The sequence below is a fragment of the Lolium perenne genome, chromosome 2 (assembly GCF_019359855.2).
Source record: "Lolium perenne isolate Kyuss_39 chromosome 2, Kyuss_2.0, whole genome shotgun sequence".
Lineage (NCBI taxonomy): Eukaryota > Viridiplantae > Streptophyta > Magnoliopsida > Poales > Poaceae > Lolium > Lolium perenne.
The window spans coordinates 227,685,595-227,705,293 of NC_067245.2; the positions used below are offsets into that span (position 1 = coordinate 227,685,595).

At 42.9% G+C, this 19,699-nt stretch overlaps 2 protein-coding genes across 2 annotated transcripts; both read left to right on the forward strand.

Annotated features, from left to right (window-relative positions):
* Nucleotides 1-2,309: 2,309 nt before the first annotated feature.
* Nucleotides 2,310-6,207, forward strand: LOC127335104 (uncharacterized). The gene is made up of 5 exons (XM_051361695.2): nucleotides 2,310-2,725; nucleotides 2,871-2,920; nucleotides 4,253-4,376; nucleotides 4,471-4,578; nucleotides 5,421-6,207. Exons 1-5 carry the CDS (start codon nucleotides 2,542-2,544, stop codon nucleotides 6,062-6,064), a joined length of 1,110 nt encoding a protein of 369 aa, XP_051217655.1. The 5' UTR covers nucleotides 2,310-2,541; the 3' UTR covers nucleotides 6,065-6,207.
* Nucleotides 6,208-10,409: 4,202 nt separating this feature from the next.
* LOC127335106 (uncharacterized) lies at nucleotides 10,410-13,262 on the forward strand. The gene is made up of 5 exons (XM_051361697.2): nucleotides 10,410-10,678; nucleotides 10,792-10,841; nucleotides 11,951-12,074; nucleotides 12,174-12,281; nucleotides 12,424-13,262. Exons 1-5 carry the CDS (start codon nucleotides 10,504-10,506, stop codon nucleotides 13,044-13,046), a joined length of 1,080 nt encoding a protein of 359 aa, XP_051217657.1. The 5' UTR covers nucleotides 10,410-10,503; the 3' UTR covers nucleotides 13,047-13,262.
* Nucleotides 13,263-19,699: the final 6,437 nt, after the last annotated feature.

The following is a 19,699-nucleotide window of genomic DNA, read 5'->3' on the forward strand; positions in this document are numbered from 1 at the left end:
GAAATTTTCTGGTTGTTGCAACTTAGGTTGTAACTGATTTTTTTTAATTAAAATGAGGTTGTAACTAAAAGTACCTCAAAACCATTTAATTTTAACTAAAAGTACCTCAAAAACGTTAAATTTTAACAGGTTAAAACTATCTCGCAGAGGAAATGAAACACTTCTTAAGGCTGTTATCCAAGCTATACCCACCTTCATTATGAGCTGTTTTCAGATCCCGGTCTCGACGTGTATCTCTATGCGTAGAGCCATCGCAGATTCTGGTGGGGTATGGAGGATGGAAAAAAGAAGATGCATTGGAAGTATTGGGAATGGTTGTCTACTCCAAAGGCCCTTGGAGGCATGGGCTTCGTGATTTGATGTTGTTTAACAAGGCGATGCTTGGTAAGCAAGGCTGGCGATTATTAACCGAGCCTAACTCACTCTGTGCTCGAGTACTAAAGGGACGTTATATCCCTGACTGTGATTTCTGGAATGCACCGAGACCTCGCTCCTCGCCCTTCACTTGGCACAACATTCTTTTCGGAAAAGACCTGGTTCAACAAGGACTTCGCTGGGGCATTCGTGATGGGAAAGGAACAAAGATCCTTGTCGACAATTGGATCCCTAACCTGCTGCCGGAGAGGGTATCCACAATAATACCCATAACAAGGGAAGCAATGGTTGATTTTCTTATAGATCCTGACAGTGGTACGTGGAATGAGTCAGTGATCCGGAGTTTCTTTGATCAAGAAGTGGCTGCAAGCATCTTGCGAGTCCCTCTGAGCCGTCATGGCGGCGATGACTTCGCCTCATGGCCACATGCCCGGTTATAGGCTTACACAGTGAGAACGACATACAACTTGGCCAGATCACAACAATTTGTAGCGAAGAGAAGTTTGTCTGGCCGTGGTCTGGCTTCTAATGCAGATGTAATTTCCTTGCTATGGAAGAGGCTCTGGCGTATCAAGGCCCCGAGAAAAATGATCATTACCCTTTGGCGTATGGCCCATGATTGCCTGCCCAGTGGTCATCAGCTCCAACATCGTCGGATACCGGCTTCTGATGCATGCGTATTATGCTCTAGGGAGGAACGAGTGGAGCATACACTGCTGTGTTACCTTTATGACAGAGAAGTTTGGCGTCAGGTTAAATCAGCTTTCCTTGTCCATCTTAACAGAAAAACACTTCAGTAACACCAAGACTTGGCTCTTGGATTTTTTGGCAAGATCGGATGATCGTGGAGCAACAACTCTGGCTGTGATGGTGTGGCATCTGTGGGATGTCCGTAACTCAGTGCGTAATGGGGAGAAACTGAGACACCCGTACAGCCCATCAGAGCAGATTAAATCGTATATTGAGATGATCTTGCAGCATCTTTTCAAGCCCACAACCCTCCATAGGCGTGAGACCTTGGCAACACATGTATGGTCTCCACCACCGGAAGGTATGGCAGTTGTAAATGTTGATGCTGCTTTGTTCTCTTCTTCGTCTTGGATGGGGGTCGGCGTCGTGATCAGGAACCACAACGGTACCTTCCTGACTGCTCACAGTCAGGTTATTGATGAGGTTATATCGCCAGAAATTGCATAAGCACTTGCCATTAGGTGTGCAGTCACCCTCGCTCGAGATGAAGGTTTGGACCGGATCATACTGGTATCAGACTGCCTCTCTATTATTCAGCGGATTCAATCACCTGCAAAAGATCGATCCCTGGTCAGAGTAATGACCGAGGACATCAAAATCCTCGCCACTTCATTTTCATGTGTGACTTTTCGTCACGTTAGTCGTTTGTGTAATAATTCAGCACATGCTTTAGCTCGTAGAGCCGAACTTTATGGTAGTATTTTCTTCCGTCTTAGTGCCCCGGATTTTATCCCTGACAATATTTGTATTGATGTTATTTGATCAAAGTGCTGAATTCCCTCAGAAGACGGCGTACCACTTCAGGCGCTGATCGAGGCCGAATCTTCGCCGGAAAGGCGCCGCGCTCACTTTCAAGTGCGAAGCTCGCTCTCGGCCCCGGATCGTCGCGGGCAGACTATTCTTGGCTTCTTGCCTCACGCCGCTGCAGCCCGAGGATGTGATGGTACGACACTGACCTTATTATCGCCACGATTCTTCTTCCAGCTAGTTGCTCTCTCCGTGTTTAATAATCCCACCGTTGTAGCATGCACCGCTCCGTGGATATATGCCGTGGCGGTGTACATGTTCAAGTGACAAATCATCTCAACATAGAGACCACGCCACCACACATGCGCTGATGCGCCACCGGTTACTGCCAGCGCCGGACGGCCGGGCACGGAGGGATGAGCCAAGCAGACAAGGAAAACGCACGCTGCACAGGACAAAGCAGTGACATTTTCTCTGGGGCCTTGGGAGCAGAAACCGAGGGAAAACAACACTTCAGGCTTGGCATCATCCCGTCGCATCCATATGCTACTACTCTGACTATATATCCACCCATGACCCATCCAGCACTTCCAAGACACTGTAGGCCCCGTAGTCCTTTTCTCTCTTCGTCCTCCTCTGGACAAGCCTAGCCTAGCCTAGCTAGTAGCAATGGCTAGAGCACCGCTGCATCTTCTTCTCGCCGCGCTGTGCGCCATCTCCTTCGCCGCCGCCGCCGCCAATGCAGCGGGGAGGAAGATGGTGGGCGTGTACGAGCTCGGCAAGGGAGATTTCTCCGTCAAGGTGACCAACTGGGGCGCCACCGTCACCTCCGTCGTCTTTCCTGATTCCAAAGGTATGCTACATGCGTACTCAATCTTGCTCCATCCGTGGACGGAGACTCCTGTCTTGGATTTCGCTTCGGTTCGTGGTATCGGCTCTGATGCTTTTCTGCCCGCTATATATTGGGAATTCTGACTGTGCTTCTTTCTCTCTGTCAGGGAATTTGGGGGATGTTGTCCTCGGCTACGACACCATTGCTGAATATGTTGTAAGTTCACACACTCCACTGTCCTCATAATTTCAGTCTTTTTAAAGTTGATATATATGCAACCCTCCTCTGTTTCTTGCGAGATGACTGCTTGCTTGGCCAGCTTCTGCCTGAACTTGTGAACTTCATTGTTCACCTAGTAGTAGATTGTAGAGCATACAGAGAATGTGGGTTACCCTTCTACTGCACAATCAATTTTTCATTTCATTCAACATGTCTAAAAATCTTTTTTTTATGTTCCTCGTTTACCGTGATCATTTTCCCTGGTAGTACATTTTTGTATCGTGAAGCAAAGATTGATACTCAGCTTCATTGGAGAATTTTCACTTCCAGAAAAGGGGGGAACTTAATTGGTGATTGGGTGTCCCATAAATCAGTCTAAAAAAATCTCATAAATTGCTGTCAGCTGTCAAATCATTCCGATTCTAAATATCAAACTCATCAATTCATACAGGACATCTATTTGTCGGCTTCAGTACGAGTTCAATTTTCTACACAACGTGGTCCAAGTGTCCAACAGTCGGTCCAATACATAGAAAACAATTATTCGCACACTCCGTTTTGAAAAAGAGAAATTGTTCACATACTAAGTTGCATTGCGATCGCCACGTCTCACTTGCGTAGACGGCACCGGTATGGTAGACTTGATTCTAAATCATATAAAGGAATACCAAGATAAGAGAAAAACTAAACTATGTGAAACCCATGAATCCACAAAGCGATTAGCTGGATGCCGTTTTATTTATGCGGTGGCCATGTTACCCGTGAAGATAGCATATGACCACAGGAAAGACAAGTGACAACCTCACCATGTGATGCCGGTCTTGCCTTGATCATTGTTAACTTGTCCTCCACTTTTAGCCTTGTAAAGTTTTCCTTTATCTAGTCTCTTTTCTGAAGCCTCACTTCTGCGTGTCAAATAATGTTACTGTTTAGTCTAAGCAAAATCTTGTGCCAGCCAAGCAAGTTGTTGACAAAGCTTATCTCCATCGTTTTCCAAAGGGAAAATATCTATATGCAATCTCCAAAAAGGGAAGTTTTATCTAGAAACTAGAGCATGACAGGAAAATCGACAGTTCAGAGTGATCAATTGTATCCAATTACCTCCTTAGAGTTGTTTTTCCAATACTTCATAAATAGCACGTTTTGAGGCATAATGAAGTATTAATACTATAATCTTTAATCACAGCCAAACACATCAAAATAGTTAAAACTGTGGTATTTTGAGAAACTGTAGTATTGCTGAAATACTTCAAAAATACTTTTCTACCAAACATAGGTTAAATGTTAACACCTTAGTGCTCAATTTGTTTTCTGAATCCTGTCAATCAGAATGGATCTGCTTACTTCGGAGCGCTTGTCGGACGAGTAGCCAACAGAGTTGCCAACGCGCGCTTCGTGCTCGATGGAAAAGTTTACCACCTATATGCTAATGATGGCAAGAACGCACTTCATGGTATGCTCCAGAGTTTGGGAATGTTCTTCTGTGAAACAAACTCCTTGTGCTTCATATTATGAACAATCAAGTTGTTATCATGTTCATTTTACAGGTGGTCACAGGGGCTTCAGCAAAGTTATATGGACGGTGAAGGAACATGTTAGTGGTGGTGACACCCCACACATCACACTATACTACCACAGCTTTGACGGAGAACAAGGTAAAAACGATGCAAATGTGATTATACAGTTTACATTAGGACTTTCTTTATTGTCTTGAATTATTGGTCTTCAGACACTTTGATCTCCTGTTCAGAAGATCGGAATAAAATCTGCAACGTCAGTACTAATACTGCAGAGCTGACCGCTGACCTGGTGCTGTTTTCATTTATGAACTTAAGAGCTGCAACTTCACACGTGTTTCTATTGCAGTCACAAAAACAAATCCTTAATTTCAAGTTAGGTTTCTCAAGAATAAGAACAGTAGTTTTGTGGTATGAAGTATTGACTTATCAGTATTTCCCATTTGGCCTAAGAAATAGCAAAACGATAACTTTTTTGTTTTTGTTTTGCTCTTTGATGTATGTAGCCTGCCATCTCCCCTTTAGCATTTGGCTAACTTTGTAAGAACGATCTACCAAAATTTAGCTGTGAGCATCTAATGATGCAAACATCGGAAAATTTAGTCTTCCACTATGAAAGAAAAAGATACTGGCCCAAGCAAATTTCCGCCGAAAAACAACAATCAAGTAGCAGTGCCCACACCAACATGCATTCATGTGGTACTGTATCATCCACTTGCAACTGATTATATTGCTCTGTATCCAAAACAACGGTCCAAGATCATGACATATCATGAACACGGCAGAATGGCATCTTGCATGTCAAGAATTCAGTAAACTCGTTTAAAAAAAAGAATTCAGTAAAGAAAAAAACGGAACAAAACAAAATAGCTGCAACTGTTTTATTTCACAAACTTAGCAGACTGTCAAGAATGACGGTGCTTTGTAGCAAGTAGCAATCAAGTCTGAAGAAGTCACAATGCTATGTCAATGAATTACAGGGTTCCCCGGGGCTCTGGACGTGTACGTGACGTACGAGCTGTCGAGCCCGTACGTGCTGAGCGTGCGCATGAAGGCGACGGCGCTGGACAAGGCGACGCCGGTGAACCTGGCGCAGCACACGTACTGGAACCTAGGCGGGCAGGGCAGCGGCGACGTCCTGGGCAACACGATCCAGCTCTTCGCGTCCCATTACACGCCCGTGGACTCCACGCTCATCCCGACGGGGCAGGTCGCGCCGGTGGCCGGCACGCCCTACGACCTCCGGGCGCCGACCGCCGTGGGCGCGCACATCCACCAGGTCTCCGGCGGCAGCTCCAACGGCAGCACCATCTACGGCTACGACATGAACTACGTCGTGGATGGGGACGAGCACGCGCTGCGGAAGGTGGCGGCCGTCCGGGACGGCGCGTCGGGGCGGGGCCTCGAGCTGTGGGCAGACCAGCCCGGGGTGCAGTTCTACACCGGCAACTTCCTCAAGGACGTCAAGGGGAAGGGCGGCAAGGTGTACGAGGAGTACGGCGCGCTGTGCCTCGAGACTCAGGGGTTCCCCGACGCCGTGAACCACCCTGGTTTCCCGTCGCAGATTGTGAGACCTGGGCAGGGGGCGTACAAGCATGACATGGTGTTCAAGTTCTCGTTCTAGCGAGCCAAGTACAGCACTAGTTTAGGCAGCTTCAGTCGGTTGATCGGTCTCCTGGATTTGGTCACGTTGTTGGTGCTTCTAGGAGCAATAAAAGCCCGGGTTCGATGTGAGTTCGAAAAGAGAGCAAAAGTTGATCTCGCTTCCACGCTTGGCATGCACTAGTTTTTTGCTCTCTTTACGAGTGTGTGGGGCGGGTCCAAAGGGTAGCCAGGGAGGGTGGTGCATGGACCACCCTTGAATTTATACATAGCCTATATATCATAGAAAAAAATTAAAATAAATATTATCAAATAGAAAGTTACACTGTTAAACCACCCTGACATTCTGCAAGTTGTGTTGTAATTGAGTTTTTTCGGTTGCAGGTGATTTTTCAACTGAGATTTTTCTAGTTGCTAGTGTAGATGAAACTAAGAAAAACTTCCACCTCTTAGATTTGCTTCGATATTCGTGCTAGCCATGGGTTGCAACTGAGATTTGATGATATCATCTAACTAAGAACGACTGGGAAATAGTCACACCCTAACTTGATTCAAAGTACTTGCATAAGAATTTTGAAAGAGTCAACTATTAGAACTTTTTCTATGATGGCTGTTTGATTTGTAAAATTTAGTCTCATAGGAATTATTTCTAAGAAATCCTTTGCACTTAATTTATAGGTAATCTAACATCCAGTCAAACTTTTTTTCTAAAAAATCCTTCATTTTTCATATGACGAAATCAAACAATTTTTGGTCCATATAAAATCATTTTGGATTGGATTAGACATGGCATTGCAATCTATATTTTTCTATTACTATGTTTTTTAACCCATATGAATGAATGAACCTAAGAGGCCTTGATGGTGGTGTTATGATTGTTTCGTTGTATGACATTCCGTTATTGTTCCACGTGCTTTTGATCTTTGTATTTGGGCTATAGGAAGGTGATCCATCGTCCCCATTTTTATTTCTTTTTTTTTGCCGACAAACTTTTAGCTCTTTTAAGTAAAGGAATTACTTATAACGATATCTCTAATCAAGATGTGTCAACGAGATCCCAGTGTGTCACGACTTTTATTTACTGAAGACACTCTGCTGTTTCTGAAAGCCACACGTGATCAAGCTCTCCATGTCAAACAAGCTCTGGACATTTATTCTGCTTCCACGTGTCAACTCCTAAAACCTTCCAAGTTCTCTCGGTTTTTTGGTGATTCTTGCCCAATGATAATCCAGTAAAACGTCCCCTCTGTCATTGATGTGACTTCTCTAATATTTGAGGAGAAGTACTTAGGATTACCAACCTGAGGGGAAAACTACAAAACCTTCAAGCTCAATCGACTATGACTACTCATAGTGGAAGTAACTTCACTAGTAACTAAGTGTCTAACTCACCAAATTTATTTATGTGACAGTGAGTTAAAAAGAAGAGAGGAGGATAGAGTAACATAGCTAGTTACTGTAACATCATTTTTCCTATGATGGAATCAAACAATTTTTGGTCCATATAAAATCATTTTGGATTGGATTAGACATGGCATTGCAATCTATATTTTCCTATTACTACGTTTTTTAACCCATATGAATGAATGAATCTAAGAGGCCCTGATAGTGGTGTTATGTTTGTTTCGGTGTATGATATTCCGTTATTATTCCATGTGTGTTTGATTATTATCTTTGGGCTATGGCAAGGTGATCCATTATCCCCATTTTTTTTTGTTGCTGACAAACTTTTTGCTCTTTTAAGTAAAGGAATTACTTATAACGATATCTCCAATCAAGATGTGTCAACGAGATCCCAGTGTGTCACGCCTTTTATTTGCTAGCAACACTCTGTTATTTCTGAAAGCCACACGTGATCAAGCTCTCCATGTCAAACAAGCTCTGTACATTTATTCTGCTTCCACGTGTCAACTCCTAAAACCTTCCAAGTGCTCTCGATTTTTTGGTGATCTTGCCCAATGGTAATCCAGTAAAACGTCCCCTCTGTCCTTGATGTGACTTCTCTATTTTTTGAGGAGAAGTACTTAGGATTACCAACCTCAGGAGAAAACTACAAAACGTTCAAGCTCAATTGACTAAGAGCAAGTAGAATAAGTCCTAGTCAGCTGGCTATAAGGATTAAAATAATATATTTGTGTCTAGTTGGAGGAGAGAGAATGTAAGTGGGCTCTTATGCAAGAGCTAGCTCTAGCACGTGCTCCTAGGCAAGTTGTGTCAATGAAAGGTGGGTCATCCATTGAAAAAGTAGTGAACTTCAATAGCCAACTATTGTACTTGTTGGCTATAGATGACATGGTACCTTGCTTATAGCCAACAACCGGCTGCACTATTGGAGTTGCTCTAAGACTACTCATAGTGGGAGTAACTTCACTAGTAACTAAGTGTCCAACTCACCAAATTTGTTTATGTGGCAGTGAGTTAATGAGGAGAGAGGAGGATAGAGTAACATAGCTAGTTACTGTAACATCACACTTCTCAAGATACAATGAGTCTACAAGCTAATTAATGAAGACATCTATGATACTACTTTGATGTTACTAACCACTATAAAGGTGGTAACATGGAGTAGTAACATGCACATGTTACTACTCTATGTTACTTCTACTCATAGTGCAAGTGCTTCACTAGTAACTAAGTGTTCAACTCACCAAATTTGCTTATGTGGCAGTGAGTTAATAAGGAGAGAAGAGGATTGAGTAACATAGCTAGTTACTGTAACATCACACTTCTCAAGATACAATGAATCTACAAGCTAATTAATTCATACATCTATGATACTACTTCGATGTTACTAACCACTATGAAGATTGTAACATAGAGTAGTAACATGTGCATGTTACTACACTATGTTACTCCCCACTATAACATGTGCTTTTTCCGAGCACCGTTTGGGGAACGCGACTGGAGATACTCTAACCCACATTGACAATACAAACACACATATATATGACAGATTAGTTCACAAAACATAAATGAAAAAGCTTACCCTACCACAAGATTACATGATTCAAAGTGATACAATCTTTATGATTCAATTGTTACTAACTTGAATTCAATCTCCACTCTTAGTCTTGGTCAACCTTGTATCTCATCATGCTCTATCATATTATCATGAGGTACATAAAGAACTCTTCATTTGATTTCTTGCTCTAAATATTGGTCAACCATAGCTTAACTCGCGAGACTATGATGACATTGTCTTAGAACAATATCTTGAATTCTTCTCTTAAAATCAAACTCTCCAAGACCTTGATCATATAATATTTTTCTATTCAATCGACGATATTGATGCCAATACTCAAGGTATATCGTTATCTTCATGGCATCCACGCTTGAATCCAACACATGAACTACAAGATATACCTATGAAATATTCTTTCATATAAACTCAATAAAAATATAAGTTCAGAGCGATTGTTATTAATTACCAAATCATATATAGGGACAATGTACCCTTACAGAAGGCCACACGATGGCGGCGGCTGTTGCCTCTTCTGCCTCCAGCGCGGTTTGGAGGCCAGTCTGTTGACGAGAGCCCGCTTTTGCCGCCCAACGAACTGCGCAAGCTCGCTGCTCTTCCGCCATGAACTGGCGGCCACCATGGCCTCCATTTGGTGGGACATCTGGATGATGCTCTTATCGATGGCCTCGTCGGAGGCCTCCAGAACGCGATGTCGTGCGGTCTAGAAGGACTCGCGGATGGTGGTCTGATCGTCCTAATTCTCCGTGTCCACTCCACCTCCGTCATCGTCTCACTCCTCCGTGTCTTCTTCGTCGCTTGCCATTGGGTTGGGAGGGTTCCGCTCGGCCACGGCCTAGCTAATCTCGGCTCAAGTGCTGCATTAGATGCATGGCTCTTATGACACTAATGCTCGTACGACGGTATGACTTTTTTTTTTTTGACGGGGTATACGACGGTATGACTTGCCTCAGGTCTAGAGGGTTTATCAAGCATACATGCCAAGCAGATTGCAATTCCTTATATTTTTAAGTAATACGGGTTCATTCGGAAAAAAATGCCCATCGTGTGTTCCAACTTTCAGATTCAGATGACATAGCTGCTTCCAAATATGCCGGCCCTGGGACCGTGCATTGGCTGCTCTTGGTTTGGGCCTGGTCCAGAAAATAGGCCACACGTGCGAACGAACGCAAACGCGTGCCGGCCGAAGCTTTTTGACTTCGTTTACTTTAGACCAGCTAGCAGCAGATCTTTTTTGATTTTTTTGCCTGATCTGTCAAATGGTGATGTCTAGTTGTCTGAAAAATATGGTGATCTCCCTGCAAAAAAAGAAAAGAAAAATATTGTGATCTCTAGAAAGGGTCCACTAATCGAGATCGCCTCGCCGCTGTCCGTCTATATTACTAGTATAGTCGATAACTGTATACACCATCATTCAGTGCCTGCATCTTCAGAGCAGACGTCTTCTTCCAGCGTGCTAACCTAGCAGTGCTGCCCCGACAATGGCGAGAGCTCCGGTGTTTCTCGCGCTCTTGTGCCTCACGGCCTTTGCGCTGGCCGGCGGTGCCGATGCGAGGAAGATGGTCGGCGTGTACGAGCTCAAGAAAGGGGATTTCTCCGTGAAGATCAGCAACTGGGGCGCCACTATCATGTCGATCGTCACTCCTGATTCCAAAGGTACCCAAGATGATCTCCTTGCTTCGGCATCAAAAAAGTCATGGTTACCCTCATAGGCAGTGGTTTTGGTTTTGTGGAGTGCGTGAGGCTTGATTTGCACTGTTGTTTTACAGGGAATTTGGCTGATGTTGTGCTTGGTTTTGACACCCTCGGTGAATATGTTGTAAGATCACTGAACACCTCTCAGTATAATCTTTCTTCTATTAATTCAACGGAATGTATGTATATTGTTCTTGGAACATGTTCTTTTGTTCTCGGTTCAGCGCTTATGTTGAACTGCCCCCCCTCTTTATCGTTTCATTTTGCAATCACTCCGTACCTTCCTTTGCCGCTATCACCCTGTTATACTTTGGTATAAATTTCCATGAGAAAGGCGAAGATATCATTAAACTCCATCTCTCGAATAGTTTGGTAGTACTATGTGACTTCTCAACCACTCAACGATTCAACGACTCACCAGCTGTCTTTTTTCTTTCGGTTTTTATTTTCAATGTACCAATGTACTCAAACTTCTCCGTTGAAATTATGAAATTTTCCGTTCCTGAATCTCCATTCCAAATATCTGAAGCAGTGAATGGTGTAAAAATAATCTCAAGCACCATTAGTTGTGGCATAGCAATAGAGAGCACACGGATCGGATCTTGCGCAAATCGTACTGTACATCCACGTTGCCCACGAATAGATTAAGCTTACGGTTGCACCTGCAGACATGTTATGTTAATTATCCCATGTTACCCACCATGTGATACAACTTGCTCTGAGAAAACTTCGTAAGGGACGGCTTTTGTTACTTAGTATCAGTAGGGTCATTTACATAAACGTTCTGTTTTTTTTTTCTAGCAGGGAGTAGTGTCTTTCGGTAAGCTGCACTAGTCCAACTGTGGCATGGTCAGAATAGTATCCCGGCGATAAGATGGAACGATCCAAATCTTCCACCAGGCAAACCAAATTTTCAGAAAAAGCCTATCTACAAGCAGTCAAGCTTTGAGCTGGTAGACAATGACAACTCCCCAATCGCCATCACGATTTGGTGGTAGTCCTAGTTTTAGCATACTTGGTCAGTTGGCCCTACTCAACTTGTCATGAAACTCTGAACCGCCAGGCAAAACATAGCCAGCACACGAGGCACACGGGGAAACTTTGTTCAGTGAAGCGAAGATTCGTCAAATTATTGGCCTTATCACATTGGAGATATTGCTGTCCCGAGACACATGTTTCCAATTTCTTTTCTCTTTCTCTGAATGTTTGCTGGCTCTTGCCTATTCAAATCAGAACGATACTTCTTACTTCGGCCCGCTGACGGGGCGCGTGGCCCAGAGAATGGCCAGGGGCCGGTTCGTCCTCGACGGCAAAGTATACCATACTTACCTCAACGACGGCAAGAACGCAATTCACGGTACAAGCATTTGCTTCAGAGAACTTTTCTGACGGGAGGACCATACGTGGGAGTGACATCGAATTAACTGTACTTAAATTGGCACTTTACATTCTGCAGGTGGTCACAGGGGGTTTAGCAAGGTTATATGGACGGTGAAGGAGTACGTTGGAGGCGGTGACTCCCCATACATCACGCTCTACTACCGCAGCTTCGACGGAGAGCAAGGTAGTCCCTCTGTTCCATAATATTTGTCGTGGTTTAGTTCTAGGGATCACGAAAATATATCACATTCTAATGATACGCGCGATCCAAACTCTTATCATCATGCAATTCATGTGACCAATCATGCTTGCAATTCAATAATTAGGATTCCCTGGAGACTTGGACGTGTACGCGACGTACGAGCTGTCGAGCCCCTACGTGCTGAGCATTCGCACCAACGCGACGGCGCTGAACAAGGCGACGCCGGTGAACTTCCTGCAGCACGTGTACTGGAACCTGGGCGGACAGGGCAGCGGCGACATCCTGGGCCACACCCTCCAGCTCTCGGCGTCCCGGTACACCCCGATGGACGAGGAGCTCCTCCCGTCGTCCGGCCGCGTGGACCCGGTCGCCGGCACCAACTACGACTTCCTGACGCCGACGCCCATCGGAGCACGCATCCGTAAGGTCATGGGCGGCAATGTCTTCGGGTACGACATCAACTTCGTGATAGACGGGGAAGGCATGCGGAAGGTGGCGTCGGTGAGGGACGGCAAGTCCGGCCGCGGGTTGGAGCTTTCGGCCAACCAGCCGGCAATGCAGCTCTACACCGGCAACTTCCTGAACAACACCAAGGGGAAGGACGGCAACGTGTACAACCAGTACGCCGGGTTTTGTCTGGAGACGCAGGCCTACCCCGACGCCGTGAACCACCCTGAATTCCCGTCGATCACGGTGAGGCCCGGCCAGGTGTACAAGCACGACATGGTCTACAAGTTCTCCTTCTAGCGGCTAAGTGGCTAACTACTGGCTCTGGCTCCAGTACGGTATTAACAATACGATCATTGGTTGTACGATCTGGGTTTGGTGGTGCTGCGGTTCTAGAGACTGAGCGCGCTCATGGGCATGGCGCTTGACAAATAAAATCGGATCTTTGTGCATTAGGTTGGGTTAGGTCTTCGGCTGGATATGCCGTCTTCGGAATATAAGTTGGCTCAAATATAACTACTGGGGTCCCGCTCGATGTATACAAACGGCCCGTTTAAACGGAAGACGCAGCTGGTCGAGCCCAGCAACGAGCATCTGTGAAGCAGGCACCCTCGGATTCTGTTTTGCGTTTTTGTGTTTTTTCTTCGGTTGTTTGTCTGGTTCGGTCGGTTTCTTGTTGGTTTAATTTTCTTTTTACGAGTTTCCTTTTTTTATATTTTTTTCTTCGCTTTTATATTTTTCCGTTTTTTCCTTTTTCAAATTTAAAATTTGCTTGGCTTTGAAATTTGTTTAATCTCGAAAAACAAATCATAGTAGATGCCAGAATTTGAACTCTGGTATATGGCATAGAGGAGAAGAGCTCACACCACTATTTGTTTTGTTAAAGGCCGGCCCAGACGATGCAACGTTCCGCTACGCTAAAGAGCATGGTATAGGTGCACCCGGCTCCCTCGCCGGCTCAGCCGCACCCATGCATGGCTTCAATGCGGAAGCGACTACCCGTCGCCTGATGAAGATTTCGGATGGGCCGGCTCACTTATTCGTTTCGCTTACTCAAAACAACTACTATATTTTTCGGAAATTCAATTCGGCTCCCGGGTGCGTATGCTCCCTCTACCAAAAAAACATATTTCGAAATGTCAAAAAATTTGGATAAAAAATTCTACATGTACATCTCCATGGGATAGACCCTAGTTTGAATCCTATATTGACGAGTTGGAATCCTAATTTCGTTTAGATTTAAAATTGTTCAAAATAAAATTTCAAAAAAAAGGAAAATGCTCAAATTTAAAAAATGTTCAGATTCAAAATTTGCTCAGATTCAAAATTTTCTTAACTTGGAAATTTGCTCAAATTTAAAATTTGCTTAACTTTCAAAATTTGCTCATATTTAAATTTTTTCTTTTAAATTTATTCAAATTTAAAATTTGTTCAAAACTAGAAAACTAAACATAAAAAAGAAAAACCTAAGGAAATAGAAAAACCCAAGAAAACTCGAAAAACTAGAAAAAACCCTCGACCAAAACCTTCCAAAAAGTTGCAAAACTGGAAAAACCCGAAGCTTTGCCTCCCTTAGCGTTGATGGGATGTGGCCCATTATCCCCTTTTACTCGGCGGAGCGTATTCCCGCCTGCTAACGAGCGATGAATAGTTTGCCGGCTCCCTCTAGGTCCGGTAGGCCAGCTCTAGTGGGCCAAACCCTGGCGTTGATGGGTCGGGGCCCATTATCCCCTGTTAGCGGTCGGAGCGTATTCCTGCCTACTAACGGGCGATGAGTAGTTTGGCGGCTCCCTCCGGGTCCGGCAGGCTAGCTCTAGTGGGCCAAACCCTATACATCGCTCATCTGCCCGCGGCAAATATGCATCGCATAGGAGCAAAACATTTTCGGCCATGGCCCGCTACAGGCGGAAGCAATCGAGACGGTACACTGTTTTGTTTTTTACCGGTTTTGGGAACACTCTAGAAGGTTCTAATCTAGCTAATCATAGTTTTTGTCTGTTCAGTTTTTCGTCTGGTTTTTAAAAATGTTCATTTTGAAATGTTTTAAACTAAACATGTGTTCAAATTAAAAATTGTTTACATTTTTTCAAATTCAAATTTTGTTCAGATTTTGATTTTGTACAAATTCAAATTTACGCAAAATCAAATTTTTCTTAGGTTTAAAATTTGCTCAAAATTAAATTCTTCTTAGATTCGAAATTTTGTTTTAATTTAAATTTGCTCATAATAAAAATTTACTTAGATTCGAGTTTTTATTTAACTTTAAATTTGCTCAAAATCGAATTTTGTTCAGATTTAGAAAAATGGTTGCAAATAGTGCTCACTGGGGGTTCGAGCTTGGGTCCCATTCTTAGTGAAAAGGAGTTGCAACCAGTAGGATAGAGCTCGGATGTTAAAAAATAAAGCACTGCGCAATTTGGGGAGCTAGAAGGAAAGCATTACACGAAGAATTTTTTAGAGAGTCTATGGTTTTATCACAAACTATCTAGCTAAACAGAACCTTATTCAAACAATCAAGAAATCTTGCATGCAAGTTCCAGTAGCATCTCCGGCTGCCCCATGGATCGCGCCACCAAGCAATGCAGTAAATGTAAATGTCGATGTTGCGGTATGCAAGCATGGAAATAGAGGTGTCGTTGCGGCAATTTGTCAGAATGAACATGGAGTTTTTCTTGGTGCCTCTGTCTTGGCGGTTCAGGGATTGCTGATCCTGCAACATTGGATGCGATAGCTTGCCGTGAAAGACTTGCTCTTTACTCTGATCTTCACGCTAATAGGATTATTCTTGCATCAGACTGCATGGAAGTTGTTAAGGCCATCAAGGAAGGAAACATAGGAAGCTAGTACACAGTCCTTCGAGAGATCACCGGCGCAGTTCGGCCTTTACTTCAGTTAGCTTCAACCATGAAGTAAGAAAGTCCAATATGCATGCTCATAAATTAGCCCCTAGTCATATTAATTTCTCTTGATCATGGTCGCCATTTGGGATAAACCACTCTTATGTGAGGCTAGTAATGAAGTTGTAGGAGTTATTCTTGGCCAGCGTGATGGTGCCAACTTTAATATCATTCACCATGCTAGACGTATTATCAATGAAGCACAAGGAAATTATCCCATGGTACTAGAAAATGAACTCTTTGCTGTTGTTTTCTCCTGCGGTAAGTTTAGATCTTACATATCCAATGCTTTAGTTAAATTTCACACATATCATGATGGTTTAAAAGAAATCCTTAAAGAACTGATGTTAAACCCATAATGGTCCGTTAGATTTTTTTATTGTAAGAATTTGAGTTGCAAATTATTCAAAGAAAGGAGGAACCAACATGAAATGAAGTGGATAAAGAACTCAAGAAAAATGTGTCAACAATAAACATTCCTCCAGGCACAATGAAACATAAAAATAGTTACCTATATTCATTGTGCAATTATCTCAAGATTGGAGTGCATCAAGTCATACACCTACAGAAGAAGAAAACTTCAGTGAAGCTAGAGGAGATAGACTTCCCAGACAACCCTATTTAGAGGGTGGTAAATTAGACTAAGTAATCTATAGTTATTTTTTTGTTTAGCAGCGAACTTTGTAGTTTCGTATTTGTTTTCTTTTTTCCTTGTGTTTTTCTGAGCTGAATGAAACCTTTTGGAGCTCGGTAAGACCACACAGTACGACGGGATGCCTCCATACGAACGCTCGTGAAACTCTCTGAAACTTTGGGACGCTAACGACAGAGATGGTACGACCAGGTGGTACGATGGGGTTTCCACCGTACATCTGATCACTGAACACTCGGTCATCAGTTATTCATTTTGAAGAACTTCCAAAAAAAAACCATTAATCGAAATCGGTAACGCGCACGGGTGGGTTGTATCTGTACCAACCACATGCATGTTGGTTTACCATAGTGTTTTTTGGAAATTTTTACGATTCTGAGTGTGGCAGGGGCACGGCGTACAACCGTCGGTCATACCCGTGTTCATTACAACACCCATTTTTCCTTTTTTTTATTGTTGATTTCATTCTAGATTTGTTACGATTCTTTTCTTGGCCGACTTATGAGCTATTTTCACAAGATTTTATGGTTCCTAACCCCCTCATATATTCTTCCAACCCTTGCTTTTACTTTTTGTCAAACATATATGATCTACGTCATGCCCTAACCAGTTCCAGGCAAAGGCAAACCCCCTGGACACATGGCTCCTTCATGGAATAGCTTCCAGACCTCGTCAATGGATGATGACTATCGCGAAGCTCGTGGCCTCAGCCCAAAGAACATGGAGAACTCCTTCGACTCCTTCAGCAGCGATTACGAAGCATGAGATGACGCCTACACCAACAACCCCACCTCCGCTCCAAATTTGGATTGGATCGCGATGAAAATGTACATGGATGAGGAGGAAGAACCAAGCCCACATGGAAAGGGACACATAGAGACCGTCAAGTTCATCGCCACCAACCGTGAAATACTGAAATGCAAGAGATCTCTGCATACAACTGCGGGGACAGATGAAGAGAAAACTGCACGTCCACAACTAAGAATCTCATCCATAATTTTCGTATGACCGTGAAACCGCAAGTAGACTGGGTTGGGTGTGTCCCAGAGAAGCCGGGTATAAGGAACATGGAACGCGTGCAGGCACTAGAGGTATATAAAAAATAAGAGCCAATCCATCATGAAATTGTGCCTGAATGTCTTAGGAAGCTGGAAAACAAGAAGGAGCTCAATGAAATTGTGGGACAGTTTGTGGAGAATATGATCACTCTGAAAGGTAATCTTGAAAGGTATTTTCGGTGCATTGTCATGCTAGAGGAGACCTACAGGAAGCTCGGTGCAAAAGTGGCCAATTCCATTCCTCCACCTTAGAAGACCTTGCCACGGTATCAAATAATCGCGAGGGATTATTTGATCCCACCTAGATTAATTCTAAGATTGGGGAGATTTTAAGACCTTGTAATCTATATTTTACAGTTTTAGCGTGTTTATTTTCCCGCATGCATATTGGTTTACTATTCCAAAGTTTTGCATAATAAGTTGGAAATTTAGCTCCATTGGAAGATGTATGAATTATAACCTATGGATTTTCAATTTTTATTATTATATTTGAAGTACTTTGGTTTCTGGTTATTTTATTAGATGTAAGGACTAGGATGAGTTTTACTTTACTTGTACATGATAAGTGAAGATAGAGTTTTCCACATTATTAGTACTGATGGAACACGTGAAGGGTTTTGATAATATGACACTTTTAAAATTAAGAAAGAAAGAGAAACAATCATTCTTGTGAAAAAGAAGCAAATGGGAACTAACCAAATTTTTAGAAAGAGTACAAGATGAGGTAGATACTCAAACCACATAAAGTGAATTACTTCACACTCGATTTGGTGATTGATGCAAAGGTTTGATCTATTTTGAGTTCTCTCATGAGACTGAAGCATGCCCAATTGATGCATGTAAAATGCATACATGAACTTTGTAATTTATTAACATGAATTCTCACATATTTGCAACATAAATGATGATATTACCATATTTTATATTTATTTATGGGGATTTACCAATGATCCCCTTTGTTTTATGTATTTTTCACTTTCAGAGACCTATACAGAGTCAAATTGAGCTAGGATTTTGGGGACGTCATTTTTTCATCAAGAGAAGCAAGATTAGATTTTGGACTAGACCTGGAGAGGCCTAAGGGCCAAAAGAGTGCAAGTGGCACGCCCACCCTGCTAGGGCACGCCACCCATGCTCTTTCAGCCGTCGATCGCCCAAATCGTTTGATTCTTTCGCGAACCGACATATTTTGACCTAAAAACCACTATATATATGAGCCCTGAGGGTTCTCTAGAGGGGGTGCCGCAAAAACACAGAAACACAAAAAACGGTTGAAACAGAGAAGATTGGAGGGGGAAATTCCATCTGAGCCGCCGCTGGAGGGATCTTCACCTTCTCCAACATCTTCATCTTCATCATCACCATGATCAAGAGGGACCGGACTACGGGTTTGTGGCAGTATCTTGATCTATATCTCTCATGTTCTTCATAGTTCTTAGTACCATATGAACACGTGAAGCCGGGTATAAAGAACATGGAACGCGTGCAGGCACTAGAGCTATATAAAAAACAAGAGTTAATCCATCGTGAAATTGTGCCTGAATGTCTTAGGAAGCTGGAAAACAAGAAGGAGCTCAATGAAAATGTGGGAAAGTTTGTGGAGAACATGATCACTCTGAGAGCTAATCTTCAAAGGTATTTTTGTTGCATTGTCATGCTAGAGGAGACCAACAGGAAGCTCGGTGCAAAAGTGGCCAATTCCATTCCTCCACCTTAGAAGACCTTGCCACGGTATTAAATAATCGCGAGGGATTATTTGATCCCACCTAGATTACTTCTAAGATTGGGGAGATTTTCAGACCTTGTAATCTAAATTTTAAAGTTTTAGCGTGTTTATTTCCCCGCATGCATATTGCTTTACTATTCCAAAGTTTTGCATAATAAGTTGGAACATTAGCTCCATTGGAGGATGTATGAATTATATCCTATGGATTTTGAGGTTTTTTTTATTATATTTGAAGTATTTTGGTTTCTGGTTACTTTATTAGATGTATGGACTAGGATAAGTTTTACTTCACTTGTACATGATAAGTGAAGATAGAGTCTTCCACATTATTAGTATTGATGGAACACATGAAGGGTTTTGATAATATGACACTTCTAAAATTAAGAAAGAAAGAGAAACAAATATTCTTGTGAAAAAGAAGCAATGGCAACTAACCAATTTTTTAGAAAGAGTACAAGATGAGGTAGATAGTCAAACCATATAAAGTGAATTACTTCACACTCGATTTGGAGATTGATGCAACAGTTTGATCTATTTTGAGTTCTCTCATGAGACTGAAGCATGCCCAACTGATGCATGTAAAATGCAACATGAACTTTGTAATTTATTAACATGAATTC